Genomic DNA, 20684 nt, shown 5'->3' on the forward strand with positions numbered 1-20684 from the left:
CCACCGTGGCCACAGATCGTATTGAGCTGACGCTGACGCTCTTCACGCTCTCCCAAGTCTTTGATCGTGTTGAACGACGGTGGGGAGGCGAAGGAGGAGATGACAAATCTTGCTGCTGCGCCTCATCTTTCAGCTGCTCCTGTTTTACTGCAAAGCCGGGGCCCACGCGTCCGGGCGAGGGCGGAATTGCTGGCGACTCCGGATGCCGAGAAGCTGTGTGTTGAATATCTTCTGCATCTTCGCCGTCCCAAACCCGCCCCCGATGTTCAACATTTATGTGCTTTCTTCTGGGTGCCCCACATTTGTTGTCGGGGACATCGTAATTCTCCCTAACGAATTTTGGTTAGTTAGGCTGTATCGGTGGGTTTGGGACAGCATATCTGGTGGACATTACTTCTCTGAGAGTTCATAGCGGCGCTTTCGAGATTTGCTTCGAAGCTTGTTAACCAGCCGTTGTTTGAGAGATGCTAGCTTATCGGTAAAGTGCAAGCTCATATTGGGCTCCTTTTGTGGTCAGGTGCAAGATCGGGAGTTAAGGCGGCAATGAAAGCTGCCGTCCCACTGTAATAGTCCCAGTCGCAAAGCCAAGACTGAAAGCACACGACTCCTCTACGGGAGGGGCGAGTACGCTCGGAATCATGATTGCTTAAATGATTCAGGCCCTCACAGCCTGATCCTCGAAATTGACTTGGTTGTTCAGTAGAAATGCAAACAGAGTGCCCCGATGGATTCGTGGCTGGGGGCTGTGTTTGGTAACGGTTCGAAGTGGGCGAGAATTGGAAAAAAGTAGAAAAAGTCCAGAGGCCGCCGTTCATGCGGCGTGGGATTACCGACATAAGCAGACTGTCGCTTGCGGTTAGCGCCTTGTTAAGTGTGTGGGCTTCCTTCCAGGCGAAGCACCAACAACATGGTCTCAGCCTGGTCTCGCTTCGGCTGTTGGTTCACATTGCTGACTTTTTGCATATTGTGACGAGTAACACCGCCTGACGGCTGCCTTGCCTGTGCCATTGCATATGCGTCTCGAAATCTGCAATTGCCAAATCGAAGTAGCGGTCACTGACTGAGTGCACCCAACGACGTAATCATCCACTTGGGCTCGTATCATTAAGTACAGGTAAGATATGAGGTCCAGATATGGAATTATTATTATTTCGTACTTCTCATGGCGGAGCCTTCAATTGCAGTTTCTCTTGGCAGAAGCCTTACTGGCAGCCTCCGCTTCACTGCTCCACGATCTGAGTGCTCTTCAGTTCGCTGTATGCATCAGACCCATGTACAACGCAACTCGCAGCAGAAACTCCAAGTAGTAACTTTAGAATCAAACTTCCTATTAATCCATACAAAAATCCCATGATACTGAATTCAAGTCTATGTAGCATCTATGATGAATCTTTATCGCATCAAATATTAGCTCTTCTAGCAGTGAAGCTTTGTCTCTGCTTCCGCATTTAACTCCAGCAAAGCAAGTATTATTTTATGAAACGAGAAACGACTTCCTGCCTTCCCCTTTGTCCTTTGAGATCTTCTGCATTGGGTCTTTGGTAGGTGTTTGGAGTTCACTCTGCGACTCACCAAGTTTGTCGTGGTGAGCAGTTGCAAGGGCTGTATTAGTCGTCAACTCACAACCACGCACCAAAGCAATGTTACGCGTCTAAGCACAACCACCTCGAGCGTCATCTAACCATGAATCTACGCATCTAAACAATAGAGAAGGGCGAGTCACATGATCTGGTGGGCAGGCACTCAAAAAAATAAATAAACTTTGATCTTGTTGTTTTGATTCCAACCAAAGCAACCCGAATTATCACCACCTCCTACTCTACCAAATTTTCATTGCTACTCTCATCAAACACATCGAAATCGCGCCAGCCCTCATCATGAAGGCCATAAATATGCTTCTCCTCCTGGCCGGCATCTTTCTGATGATGTTTGGCGTCCAGTACGACGAGCGCGAGGGCGAGCGTCGCGACCAGCTCCCTCTTGGCTGGTTCGGCGGCGTTTTCTTCCGCGGTGTCGGCGCTGAGCCCGTCAGAGTTCCCTACGACCATTGCTTTGCTTCTCCTGAGGCTTCTGCAATTACCCAGATCTCCGCCAACCAGACCTACATGGACGATTATTTCAAGATGGCTGGCGACAATATCTATGCCGTTCCTGGCTCCATGGACATCTGCCCCATCGATTCGTTCGACGACTTCAAGCACACCATCGAGGATAAGCTTTCGGGCATCAAGGAGGGTGTCGAGCGCGATATCAAGGCCATTGTGTCTGCCGCCAGCGACCACGCCCACAACTTCGGCAAGAATGCATTCTACTACCTCGTTCGCATCGTCTCCTTCGGTTTCTACTCTGTCGATGACCTTGAGGCCATCGTGACCGCGGATCCTTGCGAAACCCACCATGATAACGACCCCGCCTTCGTCCCCATTATCGAAGCTCTGGGAGACTTCATCGTTGAATGCGTCATGGAGATCGAGACTGGAATCCACAACTTCTTTGCGTCCTTGCATTACTGGGCTATCACTCGCTCCACCAACTTCCTCTGTCTGTCCTTCATGAGCGCTGGCTTGACTGCCATGGCGGCTCCAGGCCTCGTGTCTGGACCAGTCTTGTGTGTCATCGCCTGGGGCATGCCTGAGTTCGTCAGTGGTAAGTCTCCCGAGCTCCCCTGAACAAGACCGCGATGTACAAAATTGCTAACTATTGCTTGCAGAGTGGCTTACTGCCCTGATCATGCGCATGTTCGACGAAGTGGTCGCCGTCGGTATCATCCGCCTCTGTGAGAGCGCCTTTGCCGGTGGCCTGGGTCTCGAGGCTCTCGACTACCTGATCAAGGTCGGTGGTCTCGTCGCCGTCCTCTGCTCGTTCGCCGGTCTTGTGGCTGGCTTGACCAGCAAGTAGAAGATGGGAAGGTTACGGTGCCTGGATGGTGTCTAGGTCGGCTGGACCAGACTTGTTTGGACTGGCTATTACTTGGAAACACCCTTCTGGCTCTTTCTTTCATCTCCGTTACTTGTCTCTGGCTGCGGCCAACATCGCGTGGTTATCCCCGAAGGAGAGGGGAAAACCTAGTCTAGGATCGTGGTAAAGGACACCACCATGGAATTGAGGCATATTTATGACCTCAATGAGATACCTCTTGCTCCCGTATATGTGATCATGACGCTTGCGGACGCCTCCATTCGGTGTCTACGGCTGCTGGGCTGGGTCATAATGGCAAACGAGATGCTTGCGTAAATTTGGTGAATATTGCTGCCTCAGCTATTATTGGGGTAACCACTGGGATCAAAAATGTCCTCCTCGTATCTAGTTCTGAGCATTAGCTTCAAAGAACTCCAGTCCAATGGCTGGCTCGAGATGTGTTTGCTTCCTGTGGCTAGGTTGCGGGCTTCATTTGTTAGTTTCATTCCCCTTGCTCCATAAAATTAGATAAACTACGCTTTTGGAGTCGGAATGTCAATTAGAACTCGAGATACTGAGAAATAGAAGGCGGTGGTTCTCTCAGAGGTTCGGCCGGAAGGTTCTCACCCCACTCTCGGCCGGTTCACCCATGCATCGTGAAGTACCCACCGCGAGGGCTTCAACCCCACGTTTCGTCCCACACAATCAGCAATTTCGACTGACGCATTCATTCTATAGTCGGTCTATTAGTCTAGTTGGTTAGGACGTCGGATTCTGATCTCACAATCGGTCCCTTCCGTAAGCCCAGGTTCGAATCCTGGATGGACCTTCTTTTGCTCGGGCTTTTGATGTCCTCACTTCATGTGGTCCAGGCGCTCATTTTTGCCGGACGAACTCCGTTTAGCATACCTCATGAATGTGTAAATAAACTTTCTACTTTTACGCCATCATACAGACCGTTACTTCATTAAAGCGTTCCTCCATTATCGACCTTGGCCGTCTTGCCGCCCAAGTACTGAAAGTCACCATCCCCTCTGACCCCAATCGTGAATACTCTTGCTTGCCCCAAAGCACGCTGGAACCATCCCAAACGGAAATTTAGATCGGATAGCCTGCCATGAAGCTCGTCTGTCGACAACAACTGGGTGCTCTCCGGCAGATGATCTGACGCATTGGACCCTCGCAACAGCGCACCCATGGTCGCCATACTGTGAAACCCATCTGGAGCCAGACCCTTGACATCCAAGTGGAATGGCCAATTCCTACCCACCATACGCTTCGTTACCACGGAAAGAACCGCGGAAATGTGAGTCAAAGCCACGGCTACGAGGATCGCGACCAAGATATACGTAACCGTTGCGTTCTGCACCAGGCGACGTCTCCCATTGTCGCTGACGACTGCTTCTAGAGTTGGAAGCTGGTCAGGTGGCGCCGCGTTCCTGGAGCGTGCTGTCAGGTTGTATCGGTTTTCGATGTTGACGAGCTGCGCGGCAACAAGGCCGTAGTTGTGTTGCAAGCCCTGCAGGATCTCTTCATCCTGGCCCGCGTCTCCGAGTGCTTCGAGAGGAAGTTTCCCAAACGGCTGTATCAACTCTTTGAACTGTTCGCCGATCCAACCAGCAAGCAAGTCGGCGACGGCTAGTTGGGGATAGGCATCGCCAACTTGGATATTGATGAATTGTTGATCGACATGGGGTATGTCCAGAGTAGGCGTCCACGGCTTGATCGTGGACAGATCCGCTTGAGGGGGTCTTTCGGGGTCCAATGCGTACTCGCCGTCATTCGCGGCGAGATGAACCTGTGTGGTTGCTTCGACCCAGGTGTAGTTGCATCTCCACATGGAGAAGTAATCGAAGCCATTCTTTTCCGTTGAGAACTTGCCCCAAGCGTACGTCTGATATCTCCATGATGCGTACTCGTAGTCAGTGGCGTTGACGCCTAGACTACAAGCCATATTGATATCGGCCGTGTTTTGCGGAGAATAGAAGACATCCGCCATGTACGAGACACCAAGTCGATTAGTAGCGACGCCCATGTCCAAGCGGTTTAACAACTCAGCTGTGGTGCCATTGGGGCAGCTGAACGGCTGAGTGATGATGGCCTCGTAGTACTTTGTCTCTTCTACCCAATTGGTAATGTTAATATTGTACTCTGAGTCGGGAACCTTGAAGCACTCCATGGGGTGCAGCTTTGCCGCCGGCACCGTGGCTGTAATGGTTGTGTTTGGCGATACTGGAACCGTGTCAATACCGCCAAGGACCGGGAACACAAGGTCATCGTAAGTGTTCTTCGGATACGCCAGCGACGCTTCACCTTGTCTGGCCACAAGACTGCTCAGCAGTTGCCGATTGCTCCTCGAAAGAGATAGTCCGTCAAGTCGTCTCCCAATCTCTGTCGACCCAAACCAACTTTCCTGTTGGAGCTGGATGTTGTGGGAGTCGGGGATCGACTCAACCGTGAAAATGACAGACACTAATGTCGTAAGGAAGGCGCAAGTAATCGCGAGTGATTGTGACAATGTCACGGCCCAGACGCGCTTCCTTAGAGAAAGGTAGAGGGCTCGAAGGCCCAGCATATCCATCAAGGAAACATCGAGATCCCTCGCACTGCACGAGCGAGTAGAAAGGCACGAGAGGATAGCTAGGCCCCTGTACGCGAAGTCGCAGCAGCTTGTATACAGGGAGACGCCGAGCATGACCAGAGCCGGGATCGAAGTCCAAAGCAAATGAAGGTACCCTTCCTCGCTTACTGTTGCCAACCCCTGCGATGTCTCCGAGACCCTCAAAGCGTACAAGAGCCCAATAACAATGGCGAATGTGAGCAAAGAAGACAGACCTCGAGCCCAGGTTCTCAAGACCAGTGGCGTAAAGTCGCAATGGCTCCAGACCGTTGACGGAGAGTTACTGTGAGCGACAAGATCCGCGAGGTCAGGATGTTCTTTGAAGAAGATCATGTTGCCGAGAATCGTTGCGGGGTCTCTGTACCAGACAGCAGTGCGACTCGTGTGCCGAAGCAACACTGATGCCACCACGAGACTGAGCAGAGCAAACAGCGCTGCCATGGTCCAGCAGACCCATTGATTGACAACCAGCTTGCTGACGCTATCGACGGTCGATCCAGTGACAGCTGGTTGGGACTCGTCATCCACCCGAAGCCGATAGTGCCCAAGCAAGGGTCCAAGGGCTTGGGACATATTCAATACCGCGAACTGGAGGATCTCGTTGGTGTATAATAACGGATTTGAGACATTCACCGCCACCGCGAGGGATTCGCCTCTGAATTGGGAGAGGGAGTCAACTGGTCCTGCAACTTGGCCAACACCCGTCGTGCCCCAACGACCACCAGCTTCAGGCATAGCTGAGTTGAGCATAGTCCATAGGTCAGCAGTGACCGGCGTCTTTACTACGTTTGGCAACTCTGTAACGTTAGGGCTGACACCGTCGTCGACGACTCTGACCTTTGACACCCAGCCGGTAGACGTGCAGAGCACCGCTGCAACGTTGAGGAAGTCCGGCTGCGATGTATTCTTGGTTGAGCCCCCGAATCTCGCCGCGTAGTAAAGCGACTGGTTGAACTGCTGCGGCAAGTTCGGACAAGGCTTGCCAACGGAATTGGTGACTACCCAATTGCCGGTGGTTTGTCCTTTCGCAGTCTTGTTCTTATCCCACAGGATCCGGTCGCTAATCACAGGTACTTGTGCGTCGCAGCCCGGAAACGTAAGGCTGACATTGAACGTGTGGTAGTTGACGCTGGAGACGACTGGTGCGGATGCGGTGTAGTCCTCCATCTTCAGACACTCGATTTTCGAAAAGTAGCCGTCGACGTCAACACTGAGGGGCGAGCTGGTCGTTCCACGCGCGGTGCCGTTACTGAATTTGAAGGTCTGGTATGCTAAGTTCCCGTTGACGCCGAACGGGAAGCGCATGTCGAAGTTGACGAGGGCCTTCGCCATGTAGTAAGCGCTTCCTTCTGTATAAGTCGTGGCCGGAGCGGTTGTGTTGAAAGAGTTAAGGACTTGGACTTCGGCCGGTTCGGAGACTCGGATGGCGGCTAGGCTGTAGAGGGAAGGCGCGAGAACAATCTGGATTTTGAGGACGAGAGAGACAAAGCAGATGAGGAAGACGAAGTAATGCTTTCTTTTCAAGGATTGAAAGAGAATTGCGGGGGACAGCATGGCTGTGTAATCGAGGTTGTAGATGTCTTCATTCTTGCTCTGCTCTTGTGCTCGACGGTAGGCCATCCAAGGCATGTATCGTATGGCTTGAATCTCGACTCGGGCCCAAAACAAGGAGATGATGGTTAGGACTAGGATGAACGAAAGTCAGCAGTCTATTTCCCGTCCTCAATTGATTTGCACTTACTTGCGGTCGGGCCGAATCGCCACAGGTAGACAAGATTCTCTCTCGTTCTGACAAGGCCATCGTTTTCCTGCGAGTACCAAAGCATCACGGGAAGGACGATTGTCAAGGCGATGAACAGTGCCAGGAAGCTTGATAGAGTGACTGGTCGGAGCCAGACCGGGCGCCATCTCGCATTCCCCACGCGGTGGATAGAATTCCCACCTCCCTTCGCGCTTCTCTTTTCCGAACTAAAGGCGGGATCGCTCAGCAGTCCATGGTGACTGTCCGGTGTCGGACGAATATCCACAGAAGTTTCGATTGGATACGCATCATTTTCCTTCGTTGTGAAAGGCTTTGTGGATGGCCGACCGTAGCTTCCGGTGAAGTAATCGTTCGCGCCGGGCGCTGAGGCTCGGGAGTCCGTGTCGTGCGGCGCCATTTCGGTAGTTAGGCCGGGGCTACTCCCGATTGACTTTGGGAGGATTCGATTGTACCCGCTCGGTGGGCGTAGGGCTTGGATCGGATCGCGAAGAGAGGCAGCCTCAATGCATCTATCCTATCATGACCACATGGCTGAACGGCAATGCCAAGACATACACGCTAAGAACTTTGATGGAAATCGTCCGGGGGCGCAGCGGTGTTCACTTATGTATGAAGAGGTCGTAGGATTCAACGTTGCGGGCCCATCTTCCCACGGCCAGGGGAAGAGTTTCCTAACCGCCAACCACATAGTCAACTCACCCGATCGCGAATTCGCTGGCCAGTGAGGGCACTTTTCTTCTGAGCCGCGCCTGGTTTTAGACCCCAGAAGCCTTGCATTAGATCCGGATGCCGCTTCAGCTCGCGCTTGGCAATGCATGTCAGACTCAAAACTGGCAGCCGACACGTTGAAGGAGGGACTTCAGTACCATCCCTGCATGACGCCACAAATCATCGCCTTCTCAGTCAATCATGAGTCTGTAATGACCAGATTGATGAAGTGCAGACAGGGACTCGACGTATATTGGACTCTGTAAAGGTCGATTCGGCCCACAGGCTCGGGTCTCTAAATGGTTGCCTAAGAAGTGGTTCACCTTTTATGGCGGTATTTTGTGTCTCCAGGCAGCACGGTAGCATCACCTTCAAACCCCGCTTTCCGGCGCCTGGCTGAAGACCATCAACAGGGGGTCCTCCTGGGCTGGAGGTGGGAGTCTGGAGATGGGCCAGACCCAACCTTTCCAAATCCTCCCGAGTTTGAGCTAATATTCGAGAGCGCGCTTGCTGATGCCTCTGTGGTTGTCACTGGCCATGAGCACGTGATGGCGTAAATCTCGATGCACAGCCGTTGAGACCAAGAGATGTAGCGGCTGCCTGTCACATTGCAATAGCGCTGAGCCAATCTCTTCCATCTCGACGACTGACATTCATATTGTCCTAAGACAATTTCGCATCAGGTAATGACAATATGGATCGATTATCACCGTGATGGGTACGTCGAGGTCCGCCGGGGAAGATGCTGACTCCTTGGACAGACAAATACTGTGCAATACACTAGCGAACTCCGTCCTTTACCTCCAGCCACATCCAATTTGTGGAAAGTCAAGAGACAATTGTTGGGACGGGTATGTACACTGATTATCATCACGTAGATTAGTTTTTAGCTCTGTGCTTTCAGTTTCACCTTTAGGCCAATCATGGATAGACCAACAAGCAAATGCCAAATTGTTTGCAGGTGAGTTCTTGCGGTACGGACCGCACATTTGCGTTCCTGCGTCATGGCAGGGGTTGCCGGCTTCGTGGGGCTAGGCTGACTCGGACGGGCTTGGATGGGTCCTGATAAGGTGACAGCGTCTGCTCCATCTCACATTCATCGTTCATGATCAGTTCAAGGCCCGAGGTGTCGTGTTGACTGTTTTTCAAATGATCGAAGCCCCCAAGTCGACTTCTATCTCGAGTTTCACATAAAAGTGTCTCATAGCCCTCGTAACACCGATATGGACGATTCAACCCCGAATTCTACATACCCCCGTTGTTATCCCATCCCCTCGCTCTTTAGGCCGCAGAATCTTCAAGCCCGACCGACGGCAATAAGCACAGAAACCCACTCTCCAAGTTGCACTAAGCAGTTCTGAGGCCCCCGATACCACTCCAAAGTGAGATGACGTCCTGCGTAGGACCGGGCCGGCCACCCGTTAAAACTTGTGATTAATTGGGTCCAATTCAAGATAAGAAAATTCGGTTTCCTTTGCGAAAACTCGCCTCTCTCCTTCTTTCCTCCCTTTCGATCACCAAGACACGGCATGCTTCCAAGTTGACAATAGCGACGCTGGAGGCGTCGGCTTCATAGACGAAGTTATCATCAAAATTCATTACTGCAGACCCAAATTGGGCTCCGGCGCAAAGAAGAACCCCCTTCAACAACACGTCATCTTGATTGCGATTGCTCGCGTGCGCACGCGACCAAGCGAAAGTTCTCCGCCCTCATGGCCGCTCCACAACAACACACCAGCGACTTTGAAGAACACGAAGTCATCCCCGGCACGCGCCGCCTCTACGATGAGAATGGCAGCACCTTCTCCAGCGATGCGTCGCTCCTGAAGCACGGCGACATTGTCCTCGTCCCGCAGCCGACGGACTCCCCCAATGACCCCCTGCGATGGTCGCTTGCGCGCAAAATCTGGCACTCCTGTCTGGTGTTGTACATTGTGGGCCTGACGGCTGCCACTTCAAACAACGCCGGCTCGGGCGCGGACGGCGTCAATGAGGAGTACGGCATCAGTTACGACGTGTTCAACACCGGCGCGGGTGTTTTGTTCGTCGCAATCGGGTACTGGACGTTGCTGAGCTCGCCGCTCGTCCACTTGTACGGCCGGCGGCTCGGGTATCTTATCTCGATGCTGCTTAACATCGGCGGTCTTATCTGGTACGCGCGCATCACCGACGTCAATGGCGTTGTGTGGTCGCAGTTATTCGTCGGCGCTGCGGAGTCAGTCGGAGAGGCGACGGTCCAACTTTCTCTTCTCGACATCTGGTTTGAGCACCAGACCGGTAGTGTGCTTGGTATTTACACCTTTGCAACGGCCATTGGAACCTACTTGGGACCTCTGATTGGTGCCAACGTGTCTAGCCATCTCGGCTGGCGTTGGATCGGTTGGTTGGGCACCATCATCTGCGGCGTCAGTCTGATGGTACTCTTCTTCGGGCTTGAGGAAACGGAGTTCAACCGCGACAGCTACTTGAGCAGCGACATTGACCGCACACCACACAACGCTGCCCCGATCAAGGAGAAGACTTCAGAGGATGGGTCTCATGGAAAGGACGCAGGCGCGACTGATCCGACTCAGAAGCGCAGCCAGCTTGTGGAGGAGCACACCAGTCACGATGCTGACCTCGGGCGGACCGAGACTGCCCGGCATCGTGCATCGGTCTCCTATGCCCGGCCCAAGACCTACTGGGATAGGATTCGCATCATCACTCCCGCACCCAACCTCCAGGGCACCGGCGCGAAACAGTACTTCCACCGCCTCTGGCACACCCTCCGTGTCTTTACATTCCCCGCCGTTTGGTACGCCGGCTGGCAATGGGGTCTTCAGAACATCTGTCTGACGTTCTATCTCACCGTGCAGGAGGACTGGTGGTACGGAGAGCCTTGGAATTACACACCCGCGCAGGTTGGCAACATGAACCTGCCGACCCTCATTGGCAGTCTGATTGGTTGCGCGTACGGTGGCTACGGCAGTGACAAGTTCATGCAGTGGATGATCAAGCGAAACAAGGGCGTCATGGAGGCTGAGTTCCGTCTCTATCTCATGGCGCTATGCACCATTATCTTCCCAACAGGCATGTGGCTCTTTGGAATTGGATCAGCACGTGGATGGGACTGGCCCGTTCCGTATGTTGGACTCGGCTTGATTGGCTTTGGCTATGGATGCGCCGGAGACTTGAGTTTGGCATATCTTGCCGATGCCTTCCCGTAAGTTGCAGAAATACTACCATCCGCGCGCTTCAACTAACATCTGTGCAGGGAGATGGTTCTCGAGGGCATGGTGGGCGTTGCTGTGATCAACAATACGATCGCCATGGTCTTCACTTTTGTTGCCAGCTACTGGCTCGATACCGGCATGGAAAACTGCTTCATCGTTCTTGGCGTCCTGAGTTTTGTTATCATGGGTACCAGTTTGCCCATGATCATCTATGGCAAGAGATGCAGACGCTGGGCCAAGGACAGGTACTTGAGATTCATCGAAATCCGTGATGGATTTTCCAAGTGAGCCGGTAAATCAGCACTTGGGGACATTGTCGATATGCAGCGCAAGGCACACGATCACCTCTGATGATGCTGATTGAGACTAAGCTCATTGTGGAATGTCCGTGGGGGTAGAGAAAAGTTGGCTTCCGTTCGAAAAACGATATTTACTGGTTTTGACGCTAGATGCGTAGGGTGTGAATGGAGTAGGAGGTCTCCTGATGTTTCCTTTAGTCATACAAAATTTCACACTGGTGCTCTACTGGAATTCGTTCTGCGAAGGATTCCAGCGTGAATTTCTGTATGACTATAGGAGACATACGGAGCCCTTCTACTCCATCCACACCCTACATACCTATGTATCTAGCCGCCCCTGTCAACTGTTCTTCGTCATACCGGTACCTGAGTCCACAACTTATATCAAGACCAAACTGCGAAGTCAATTGATGATACATGTACGATTCTAATGTAATATGGACTCGAGCCACGCGACTGCCTCAGTATCATAGTCTGAGGGATAAGCCATGTGGGCAGTGAGGTTGCCTGTTCCGCGAGCATCGCAGACTCCGTCGTGATAGTTGCAGTAGTCATGGACTCTGTCGGCGTAAAGGTTGAATGCAGCAAGCTGCTTGGCCGTCCGAGGGTATTTCTACGAGAGTGAAGTTAGTCTATCGGTGTATCCTCAAATGCAGGGAATTAGACGATACACACCCCTGTGGCGTCGAAGGCGGACGCGTTGCCCACGTTGTAAGTCTGGTTCGGCATGTGCCGGGGATTTCCATAGAGAAGAATCGCCGCAACTTGAAGATCATATGTCAGTATTAACCGGCTCTTGATCATTCTTTCACATCCTTACTCTGCTGGCCGACTGTGGATGAGTCAATGGAGGGCTGGGTCAAGTTGCCCAGGATCCCATTGTCGCCACCCCCGGCTAAGATGTCTCCCAGAACCATCGCGCCTTGCGAGTAACCCAGCAGGACGATCTTTGCCTTGGGGCAAGATTGCGCGTATTCAGTAATCTGTTTCGCGCCATTCGAAACTCCTTGGAAGTAGCTGTTGCTCCCGGTCTCGTCGGTGGCGGGATATACAATATCTGCGTAGTTGCTGTCCGGGAAGGCTTCCATCAACGGATCGATGATGGTAATAAGGCTTCCAGGGTAAGACAGAGTCGTGCCGCGAGCCTCAAAGTAGTGAATATCGGCGCAAGTGGTGTTGACATCCTGACGAGGGAGGAGAGCAGTCGATTCAGCTAAGATTGGCAGAGCCAGTCCGATGGCTGCCACTTTGCTGAGGAAAGACATAATAGGATGAAAGCTTGAACAGTCGGAAGGCTCACGATCTTCTTGGAATGATTTGGAGTGATCAAATCATTGATGGTCTCTTTATATCATCACGGTGGCAGCTGAGGCCGCGTCATGGTGGATAGTCGGCCTCTATGAGAGGACCCCTATATCTCTAGTGATCGTAGACAGCTCATTATTAGATCAAAGATCCTCGTAGTTCTGTGTCGCCTGAGTTGCACGGATCAGGTCCGTTGTCTCCGAGGTCCATTCCGCTGTGGGGCAAGTCCGAGGTCGATCTCCCGGGATGAGTTCTCATTGGGCCTGGCTTCATCGATCAGGACCAATATACCGGTAAGTTGCCAGAAGCGTGGGGAATCAAGCTTTCCTATCCGGCAGCGGTAAATGTTAGATGCGTGAAGACCGATACCGCTGCATGATTACTTAACATAACCGGTGTCTGTGGTGTCACTCAGCCGAAGATCAGGGGCATCGGAGTTATCTAAGCCCGCAGGAAAAACAAGCGCATGCACATTTGATCTCATCCAGCAATGGCGATGATTTAACGGATAAATGTTTTCGATTACAATTATTATTAGCACCCCTAATTTAAATATCTCAAGCCCTCCACAAGAACATCCAAGCCCCAACTCTACGACGCGTACTCGGCAACGATGGTATCGGCGACCTTCTCAACCAGCTGGTGAATCCATATGATGGGGAAGAACCCAGGCAGTCTGTTACAAGCGCTCAGGTCAGAGACACGCAAGCCATCGATGCCCCTCACTCGCAAGTCGCCGTCCAAGACAGCCATCGGGTCGTCTTCGCGGCCGATAGGAGCCGAGCACGCGGCGTGATGGCCCCAGTTCTCGTCGCGAATGAACTGGTCAAGCGCATCGCCCGTGACATCAGCGCCGGGCCACACCTCTTCAAAGACTCCATCGAAACCCTCTCCAAGCCCAGAGGCGAGCGAGCACTTGCTGCCAGAGAGCACGCCGCCAATCGGCAGCACGTTCTCCATGACGCGGCGAGCGTACTCATATCCCTCGCGGATGGCCGTCAGATCCTTGGCCGCGTCTTCGTCATTGTTGAACCTCTTGAAGTTGATCATAGGCGTGTCGCGTGGGTCCGTTGAGCGGAGGGTAACAGTGCCGGCGTTGTTGCGCTGGTGCGCTTTGAGGATGATCCAAGCCCAGTGGTTCGAGTCGGCGATGGCGCCATGCGACCAGCCTGGGTAGTAGCCGGTGAAGTTGGCTGGTCCACCAAGGATGATAACGTCGGGCTCGCCGCGCTCCGTGGTTGTCGAGTTGCGGATCATGGCGATTGCGATACCGTTGGAGGCATATGCGCCGCGAGTAGTTTGTATGGTGCCGTCAACAAAGGTCTTCATACAAGGATCGAGTTCCGGGTCTGGATGCCACGTGCACTTCTCGGTGAGTGCGAATGAGGTCGGGGTCTTGGAGACCATGGTCTGCTCGTAGCGATCTTGGAGGTTGGTGCCAACTCCTGGGAGGTCCAGAACGACATCGATGCCAAGAGACTCGAGTTCTTCACGGGGCCCGACGCCTGACAACTTGAGAATCTGGGGCGTGTTGTAGGCGCCGCCTGCGACGATGACTTCCTTAGTTGCTGTGACGTGGCCGGTACCTGATAGCTGTGCGGTCTTGGAGCGTGGGTCAGCACGGTAGAGCGCTGCGCCAGACATGTAGTCGACCCCGTTTGCGCGCGGCTTGTCGCCGGATGTATCGAAGGTGACCTTGGTGGCGAGCGTATCAAGCATGATGTCCAGATGATACTTCCGGCTGCCGTCAGAGTTGGTCGCAAGAGCGGTGTCAACAATCAAGTCATAGACTCCACCGCGTCGCGAATCTGAGCGCATCACCAGCGGGACCTGGTATACTTCAGGGACCATGAGTTGACCGGGGGCGTTGATGTCTGATGTCAGCACACTGGCGAGATAAGCCGCCGTGGCCACAACGTCCCCGATGATTGTCTTGCCAAAGGCCGTGCAGGCAGCCAAGAGCACAGAGACAATCTTGATATCTGTCGCGGCGGTGATGAGCGAGGTGTATCGCATTGGGTACCAACCTGAGGAACCCGAGTTGAGCGAGTGCGGCTGGTAGGCGACGTTGGCAACCCGGTTGAGGTACTGTCTCATGTTTCCAGATGCGTATGAATCATCGCCAGTCAGTTCAGCCATGTCATCCCAGTCCATATCGTAGGGCTGTAAGCTGAACAGGGCATTATGGCGGGAGCACCCACCCAGAGCCCCGGTACGCGGGTAAAGAATGCCAAGCGGTTCGGCATCGTCGGGGATCTGATCGGGCGTTGCGGCGGTGCCAAGGTTGCCTGTAGCATTGTACGCCGTCCAGTATTTGCCGTCGGTGGTGTTGTAAGTCATCTTGGAATCGCGCTTGTCAAGCTCTGTGTCGGCGTATTTGTTGACGTAAAATTCCCAAGCCAAGCTCCAGTCTTCCGTCGAAGCTAGGTTCATGGCTGGCACGGATTGGATCAACTGGAGACCACCGTCGCCGCCGGCCTCGATAAGCAGCACCTTGAACCCGGCGATGGCCAAGTTCGAGCACATATGGCCGCCTCCCGGGCCGGAGCCGATGCAAACAAAGTCGTACTCATCGGTTGTGTTTTGGGGAAGGTCGTGGTCGTACTGTCGCTTAGTGTTGATGAAAGGGTTGTGTCGGGGCAGTCCCATGACCGCCTGGGCGAGGAGGATGCAGAGTGTGAGGCGCATCGTGACGTACCAGGGATCCCCTCGGGCAAAGAACGACTGTGACTTGTTTCAGCGATGTTTCTGGGAACAGTCCACGATAAGAAGCCTTCGTCTCTGTTTTTGTATCTTTTCAGTAAGAGGGGCGGAAAAACAAGCCGAACCATTCTTCTCCTTTCTCAATTTGATCTTTTGTCAACAGGGGTAGTAAGGCTGCGATGGGCGAACCGACGATCTTTCCTCAACAACCCCCGGTGGGTAACACTGAAAGTTGAGAAACGGGTAGCACGGGCGGCTGCAAGGACGTTAGATCTAGCCAAGTCAAGCAAAAATGACGAATCTCGGTCCTGGATGACAGGGAAAATTGGAGCTGCCATATTAAGATGCGCGCAACTAGATAACCCACTCGCCCTGAAGCATGCGGCGGCGGCCGACATGCCGCACGTCCACAATTGTTATCATTGAAGCTTCGACTCAAACTCAACATCGAATGCAGCTACAAAAGCTCAAATTATATGAAAGCCAGTCGTGGTACAATTGGTTTTCGCAAGCTACCCGCATATATGTCCGCTTCGACAATCAAGTAAGGCAACACGTCCATGGTACAGGTTTCCACTCAGCACCGCGCTCTGAGCATATCAAATAGACAATAATGATCGGCAAGGTGTAACATGACTTTCCGAAATGAAAAGCCTAGCCGTTGGACGACGTATTACGTACAGTAAGTATTCATGGGAGTTGACATGTTATTGCCAACATCTGCGGTCGGCGGTCGTTGATGTTCTCCCAATGACTAAAATAAAGATACAATCTTCCTTTGGGTTTCGCCCACGGCTGTCCCAAATAAAGTCATGGGTCGTTGCGCTGGAATCGTAGTCACGGGGCAGGGCCGTTACCAGATTGGCGATGCGCCCATTCGTATTCCTGCCCAGAACATTTCCATCAATTTATTCTCGTTGAGCGGAATGAGTCTTTTTTCTAAAGAAAAAGCGCACGCTGAAGATCCCTGAAATTACGTGCCTAGTAAGCTTGATGTAGTATTGACACATACAAGCCGAGGTCAGCGGTTCACTGTCGGCCTACCACTTTTGGAGAGCATGGTGTGTCTCCCGCTCTAGTGTCCCTCCTCTGCCAGCTGTGCCGCCTTGGCGCATCAACCTCGAAGTGCCTTCAAACCATTAAAAGGCACTGGAAGTGCACCTTTCTTGTCCGGCCATCAATAGCTAGACCGCAACCTTAACCAACTAGGCCCTGCTAGGTTGCTTGTGTCTTCCGACGTCATGGCAGCTTTTCCTGCAACCGCCACGGTGCCGCTCACGGTCACTACACCGTTTGTACCGCCATCAGACTGCTCAACACAATGGAAAACTACGAATGTGCCTTTGCCTATGTCAAGCGGCACCACACTGATGACGCCTGTCTTAGTTTACGATCCATCTGCACTTGTTACCCGTCTGGCTCATTTGACCGAGCACCAGAAAACCGACTCAACTTCAGGCCTGGGCTTTGTCCAGATGGCTTGATATATCACAACATGGCAGTAGCCAGTTCAGGGGCTTCAACTGCTTATTGCTGCGACAGGTTCGTTAGACACTTGTTGATTGTGATTCAGGATTGAGAATGGAAGTTTTCACCTTGCAACAACGAATGTCTTGACGTGATACTGCAGGGGTTTCGATTTTCGATTTTTCGACGGATACACCTACGCGACGTCGATCTTCTCAGAAGGTTGCGGTCGATACGCCTCTGTCACAGCATTCGGACCCACTGTCTCGGGGGACAAGACTCTGATGGTGCACGAAGCCTGGGCTGTGACTTGGGATGCATCCGACACGCCAACTTTGACGCCTCAACTGCCCAATTTGACGAATTCAATGTTCGTGCCTGTTTGGACACCTGGTGACAGGATCCCAGATGGGATATATGATCACGACGAGGGGAAGGACGGAAATGCCACGAGCAAAACTATGCGGTTGGTTTTGTTGATCGACTTACCAATCATTGCAGCAATCATTATTTGTCTTGTTATATGGTGTGTAGTTAGGAAGTACAGAAGGAGCAGACGAAAGAAGAGAGAATTGAAGGCTCGACGGGGAAAGGCTGTCAGCAGAGACGCGGCGTGAATGGAGACTTCAAGTTACGGCGGAATGAATATCCCGACAAATCTGATTCGACATAATTGGTAGTAGAGTCTACGAGCCTTGGTGGCGCCATCATAATCAAATTCCTTCATGGTAACACGGCGCCGCAACATCGTAATCGATCGGCAAAGCATCTCATCAGGTCATACATCAGTCTTCAAATGCAAAAGATTCACCGCATTCCGTTTCACATACAATACTAAAAGACTTTTGGATCGCAATAACATTGATGCTTGACAGGCCATGACGGCTGACGTACAAAAAGGCCATCTAATACAGACTTCTAGACGTCATATTTATGACCAACAATATGTGCGTATCACGACCCCTGCACCATCTGGTGTGTTTGGCTGATCTCGCCCCAAGTTTGCCGCTTAGCACGGATATCCAGAGCTGCACTGAGTGGCGGTGCAGCAGGTCTGCTTGCCATTGTTGCATGCGGTGCACCAGTACTGGCGTGCGGTCAACTTCTCGCCGCTGAACATCATGGTGGGAGCTTCAGCCTCGGCAATTGGGGTAGCTGAAACGAAGGCAGCTGCGAGAGCGGCGAGAACAAACTTGGCGAACTGCATTTTGTTGTGGGTTGAATTTGGATGATTCTGGTTTAAGGTGAGGTCAGTACTGGCCCCGAATATGTTGCAATTTGGGCGAGATATTGCAACTCACAGATTGAAGATGTGTAAGATACGTCGACTACTTGGTCTGATGTTGCTTTGAGGATGGATAATACAGAAGACAAGTGAGGAAAGAGACTGATCTTTATACTTGCCTTCATTCTGAATCTCAATCCTCGAAACATCTGAACAATACACTCGACGGTAACCGAAGTCTCGTATCCGAGAGCGTTCAACATCAGGATGCTTCACGCGCTCCAACTGTCTTGCTCCTGGAGTGTCGTAAGTGTCGTTTCGTTTTCGTTCCACGAATAGAATCGTCTCTTCTCATTCTTGATGTTATCATGATACCCATTGTGGCCATGTCCTTCGAATCCTTCACATGCGAGTCTACCAATAGTCCGAAAGCTCAAGCGATGCCAGACTTTAGGCGAACTGACGAAGGATTCGGATACTACGTCAGCATACTTTTTGAACTTCCCCGCATACGGCACAGGCTGACAGGTATCTCCTGTGGGGATACAACCGCCATTATGATTAGTGCGCTTCATTTAAAAGAACTTTCGAACACGTTCATGCCTCGCCTAGTTAGATTGAGGAGTCATCCCCTCCAGCCCAGCTGTGAAGGGTTGAATCGTGGTAGATCGGCTTGCTCCTAACTCGGGCATAATCAACTGATGAAGGTTATTCGGAGCAATCTCCATGCACCTGGACATAGGTCCATTGACGATCACCTTGTGCCGCTCTATCCGGTCTTTACATTTTCTCGGCATGCATTGAGACGAACACCTCCGTCAGTATTTGCCTGGAAATTGCCCTTAGGCTCTTCTCTCATTGTGCTCTAATTGATACTAATCCGTTCAGGGTCAACTCAACGTAACTCGTGACTTTCATCGGAACACGTTTCGAAATTGGAATTCTGGTAGTAGCTCCGCAGCCTTCCAATTCCAAACTCCCAAGCATATCGCCGCATGGGGACGAATATGTGAATATTTTGATATCCTGTTCCAGTCCCGTTTCTGGTAGCTCGTATTTGCAATAGATACCTGATCCTTTCAAGACCAACCTTTTCCTCTATGATCCGAGACCATCGATACCTTTCCCCCCGTTCTCGCCTTGAGATACAGCGAAGGCCCAAGAACCAGATCTTGCAGGCTACAAGGCGTTTTATGTTTCGCCCATTACCCACAATGATTCCATTTCCACGTCTACATGCTTCACCACGGGGTAGAGTTTTGAGTTGATGAGAAAATGCCTGACATGCACTGTAAAGTCGCAGATAGGTTGGCAACCATCCACCTCTACACCCATGCTTACGAGTTACTGTATATGTGAGGATTATGTAATGATTCTGAAACATCTGCCATTCTCTGTTTTAATTTCGCGTCAAGCTCATTGTGGCTTGCATGCATCATTGCCTTCGACTCATATCATGCCCAAGCAGCGTCGTTCATATGTCCAGTATTCCTCCAATGGGATTGTCATCTTCGCCGTGACTTCCGTTGTCCCCTACCCTTGTGGTTAGGATTCGAAGGTTTGCACTGAAGTATTTTGCTGACTACGAATAGGTCTCGACGTGGACTGCTGCCCGGCGAATCAAAGATTACACGATGATTCGGCTGGTCGGCCTCCAGCAGTAGAGGCAAACCCATCCGGTTGAGTCCTCAACAAATCTGCGCATGCGGTCAGTACGGGATGCGTGCATACCAGAAATAACTGCCATTTAGCAAAGGTCCTTCCACTTATGTCAAAAGTGTTGCCAAAGTGTCGTATGGCACCCGACAATATTGACCTCGATCGACAAACTTTAGGTCTCAGTCCATGTCTCTGTCTTTCATCGAAAACGAGTACTCAAAGCCACCCCCTCATTTTATGGCGCATGAAGCTTTGAATGATGTCGTTGAGAAGGCCAACACAGTGAGAAGCTCGTACATGAATGAATAAATTTAGTGCTTTTACTTTTTTGGGGCCCCATGGGCCGTAAGCGTTCAGTCACGCTGTCATCGAGTCCGTTTCCGCGCCAAGTAAAACGAAAATTATAGATCCCAGCCTGTACCAGGTGTGTTCATTTCACTTCCAAGTTGGCCACTCTCAACATCGAAACCGAATACAAGTCCGTGATTTCACGCTGCTTCCAGTCGTTCGCAATGTCACTTCCTGGTCTAACTGGCCCAGCCAACCCGGGGAACACACCTTCTTGCAAGCTTGTTGATACGACCGCTGCTCTTTCAAGAGTGATTGACACTCTTAGTGCGGCCTCCGTCAAGCCACCATCACTCTACGTGGATCTGGAAGGTGAAAACCTCTGTCGCTCAGGCACTATATCAATCATTCAAATCTACCTTTCGACACAACAGCATGCGTACCTTGTCGATGTTCAGACGCTCGGTGCCGCTTCCTTCTCTGGGCCGGGGGCGACCGGCCAGACTTTGAAGAGCATTCTCGAGTCGCCAGACATCCC

The 20684-nt window shown here is 52.0% G+C and overlaps 5 protein-coding genes across 5 annotated transcripts; 2 read left to right on the plus strand and 3 right to left on the minus strand.

Annotated features, from left to right (window-relative positions):
- Nucleotides 1–1877: 1877 nt before the first annotated feature.
- CGCA056_v010468 (uncharacterized protein) lies at nucleotides 1878–2898 on the plus strand (the record flags this gene model as incomplete). Its single annotated transcript, XM_037325715.1, has 2 exons — nucleotides 1878–2646; nucleotides 2711–2898. The coding sequence occupies 2 exons, from the start codon at nucleotides 1878–1880 to the stop codon at nucleotides 2896–2898; spliced, it is 957 nt and encodes a 318-aa protein (XP_037175663.1).
- A 967-nt stretch (nucleotides 2899–3865) lies between these two features.
- On the minus strand, nucleotides 3866–7677 carry CGCA056_v010469 (uncharacterized protein; the record flags this gene model as incomplete). The annotated part of the gene is made up of 2 exons (XM_037325716.1): nucleotides 3866–7203; nucleotides 7260–7677. 2 exons carry the CDS (start codon nucleotides 7675–7677, stop codon nucleotides 3866–3868), a joined length of 3756 nt encoding a protein of 1251 aa, XP_037175664.1.
- Nucleotides 7678–9700: 2023 nt separating this feature from the next.
- On the plus strand, nucleotides 9701–11488 carry CGCA056_v010470 (putative MFS-type transporter; the record flags this gene model as incomplete). Its single annotated transcript, XM_037325717.1, has 2 exons — nucleotides 9701–11190; nucleotides 11242–11488. 2 exons carry the CDS (start codon nucleotides 9701–9703, stop codon nucleotides 11486–11488), a joined length of 1737 nt encoding a protein of 578 aa, XP_037175027.1.
- Nucleotides 11489–11926: 438 nt separating this feature from the next.
- axe-2-1 (Acetylxylan esterase 2) lies at nucleotides 11927–12764 on the minus strand (the record flags this gene model as incomplete). Its single annotated transcript, XM_037325718.1, has 3 exons — nucleotides 11927–12112; nucleotides 12175–12263; nucleotides 12320–12764. The coding sequence occupies 3 exons, from the start codon at nucleotides 12762–12764 to the stop codon at nucleotides 11927–11929; spliced, it is 720 nt and encodes a 239-aa protein (XP_037175026.1).
- A 631-nt stretch (nucleotides 12765–13395) lies between these two features.
- Nucleotides 13396–15492, minus strand: betA-0 (Oxygen-dependent choline dehydrogenase; the record flags this gene model as incomplete). Its single annotated transcript, XM_037325719.1, has 1 exon — nucleotides 13396–15492. One exon carries the CDS (start codon nucleotides 15490–15492, stop codon nucleotides 13396–13398), a length of 2097 nt encoding a protein of 698 aa, XP_037174907.1.
- Nucleotides 15493–20684: the final 5192 nt, after the last annotated feature.

The sequence above is a fragment of the Colletotrichum aenigma genome (assembly GCF_013390185.1).
Source record: "Colletotrichum aenigma strain Cg56 chromosome Unknown KSG_Cg56_contig07, whole genome shotgun sequence".
NCBI classification, from domain to species: Eukaryota; Fungi; Ascomycota; class Sordariomycetes; order Glomerellales; family Glomerellaceae; genus Colletotrichum; species Colletotrichum aenigma.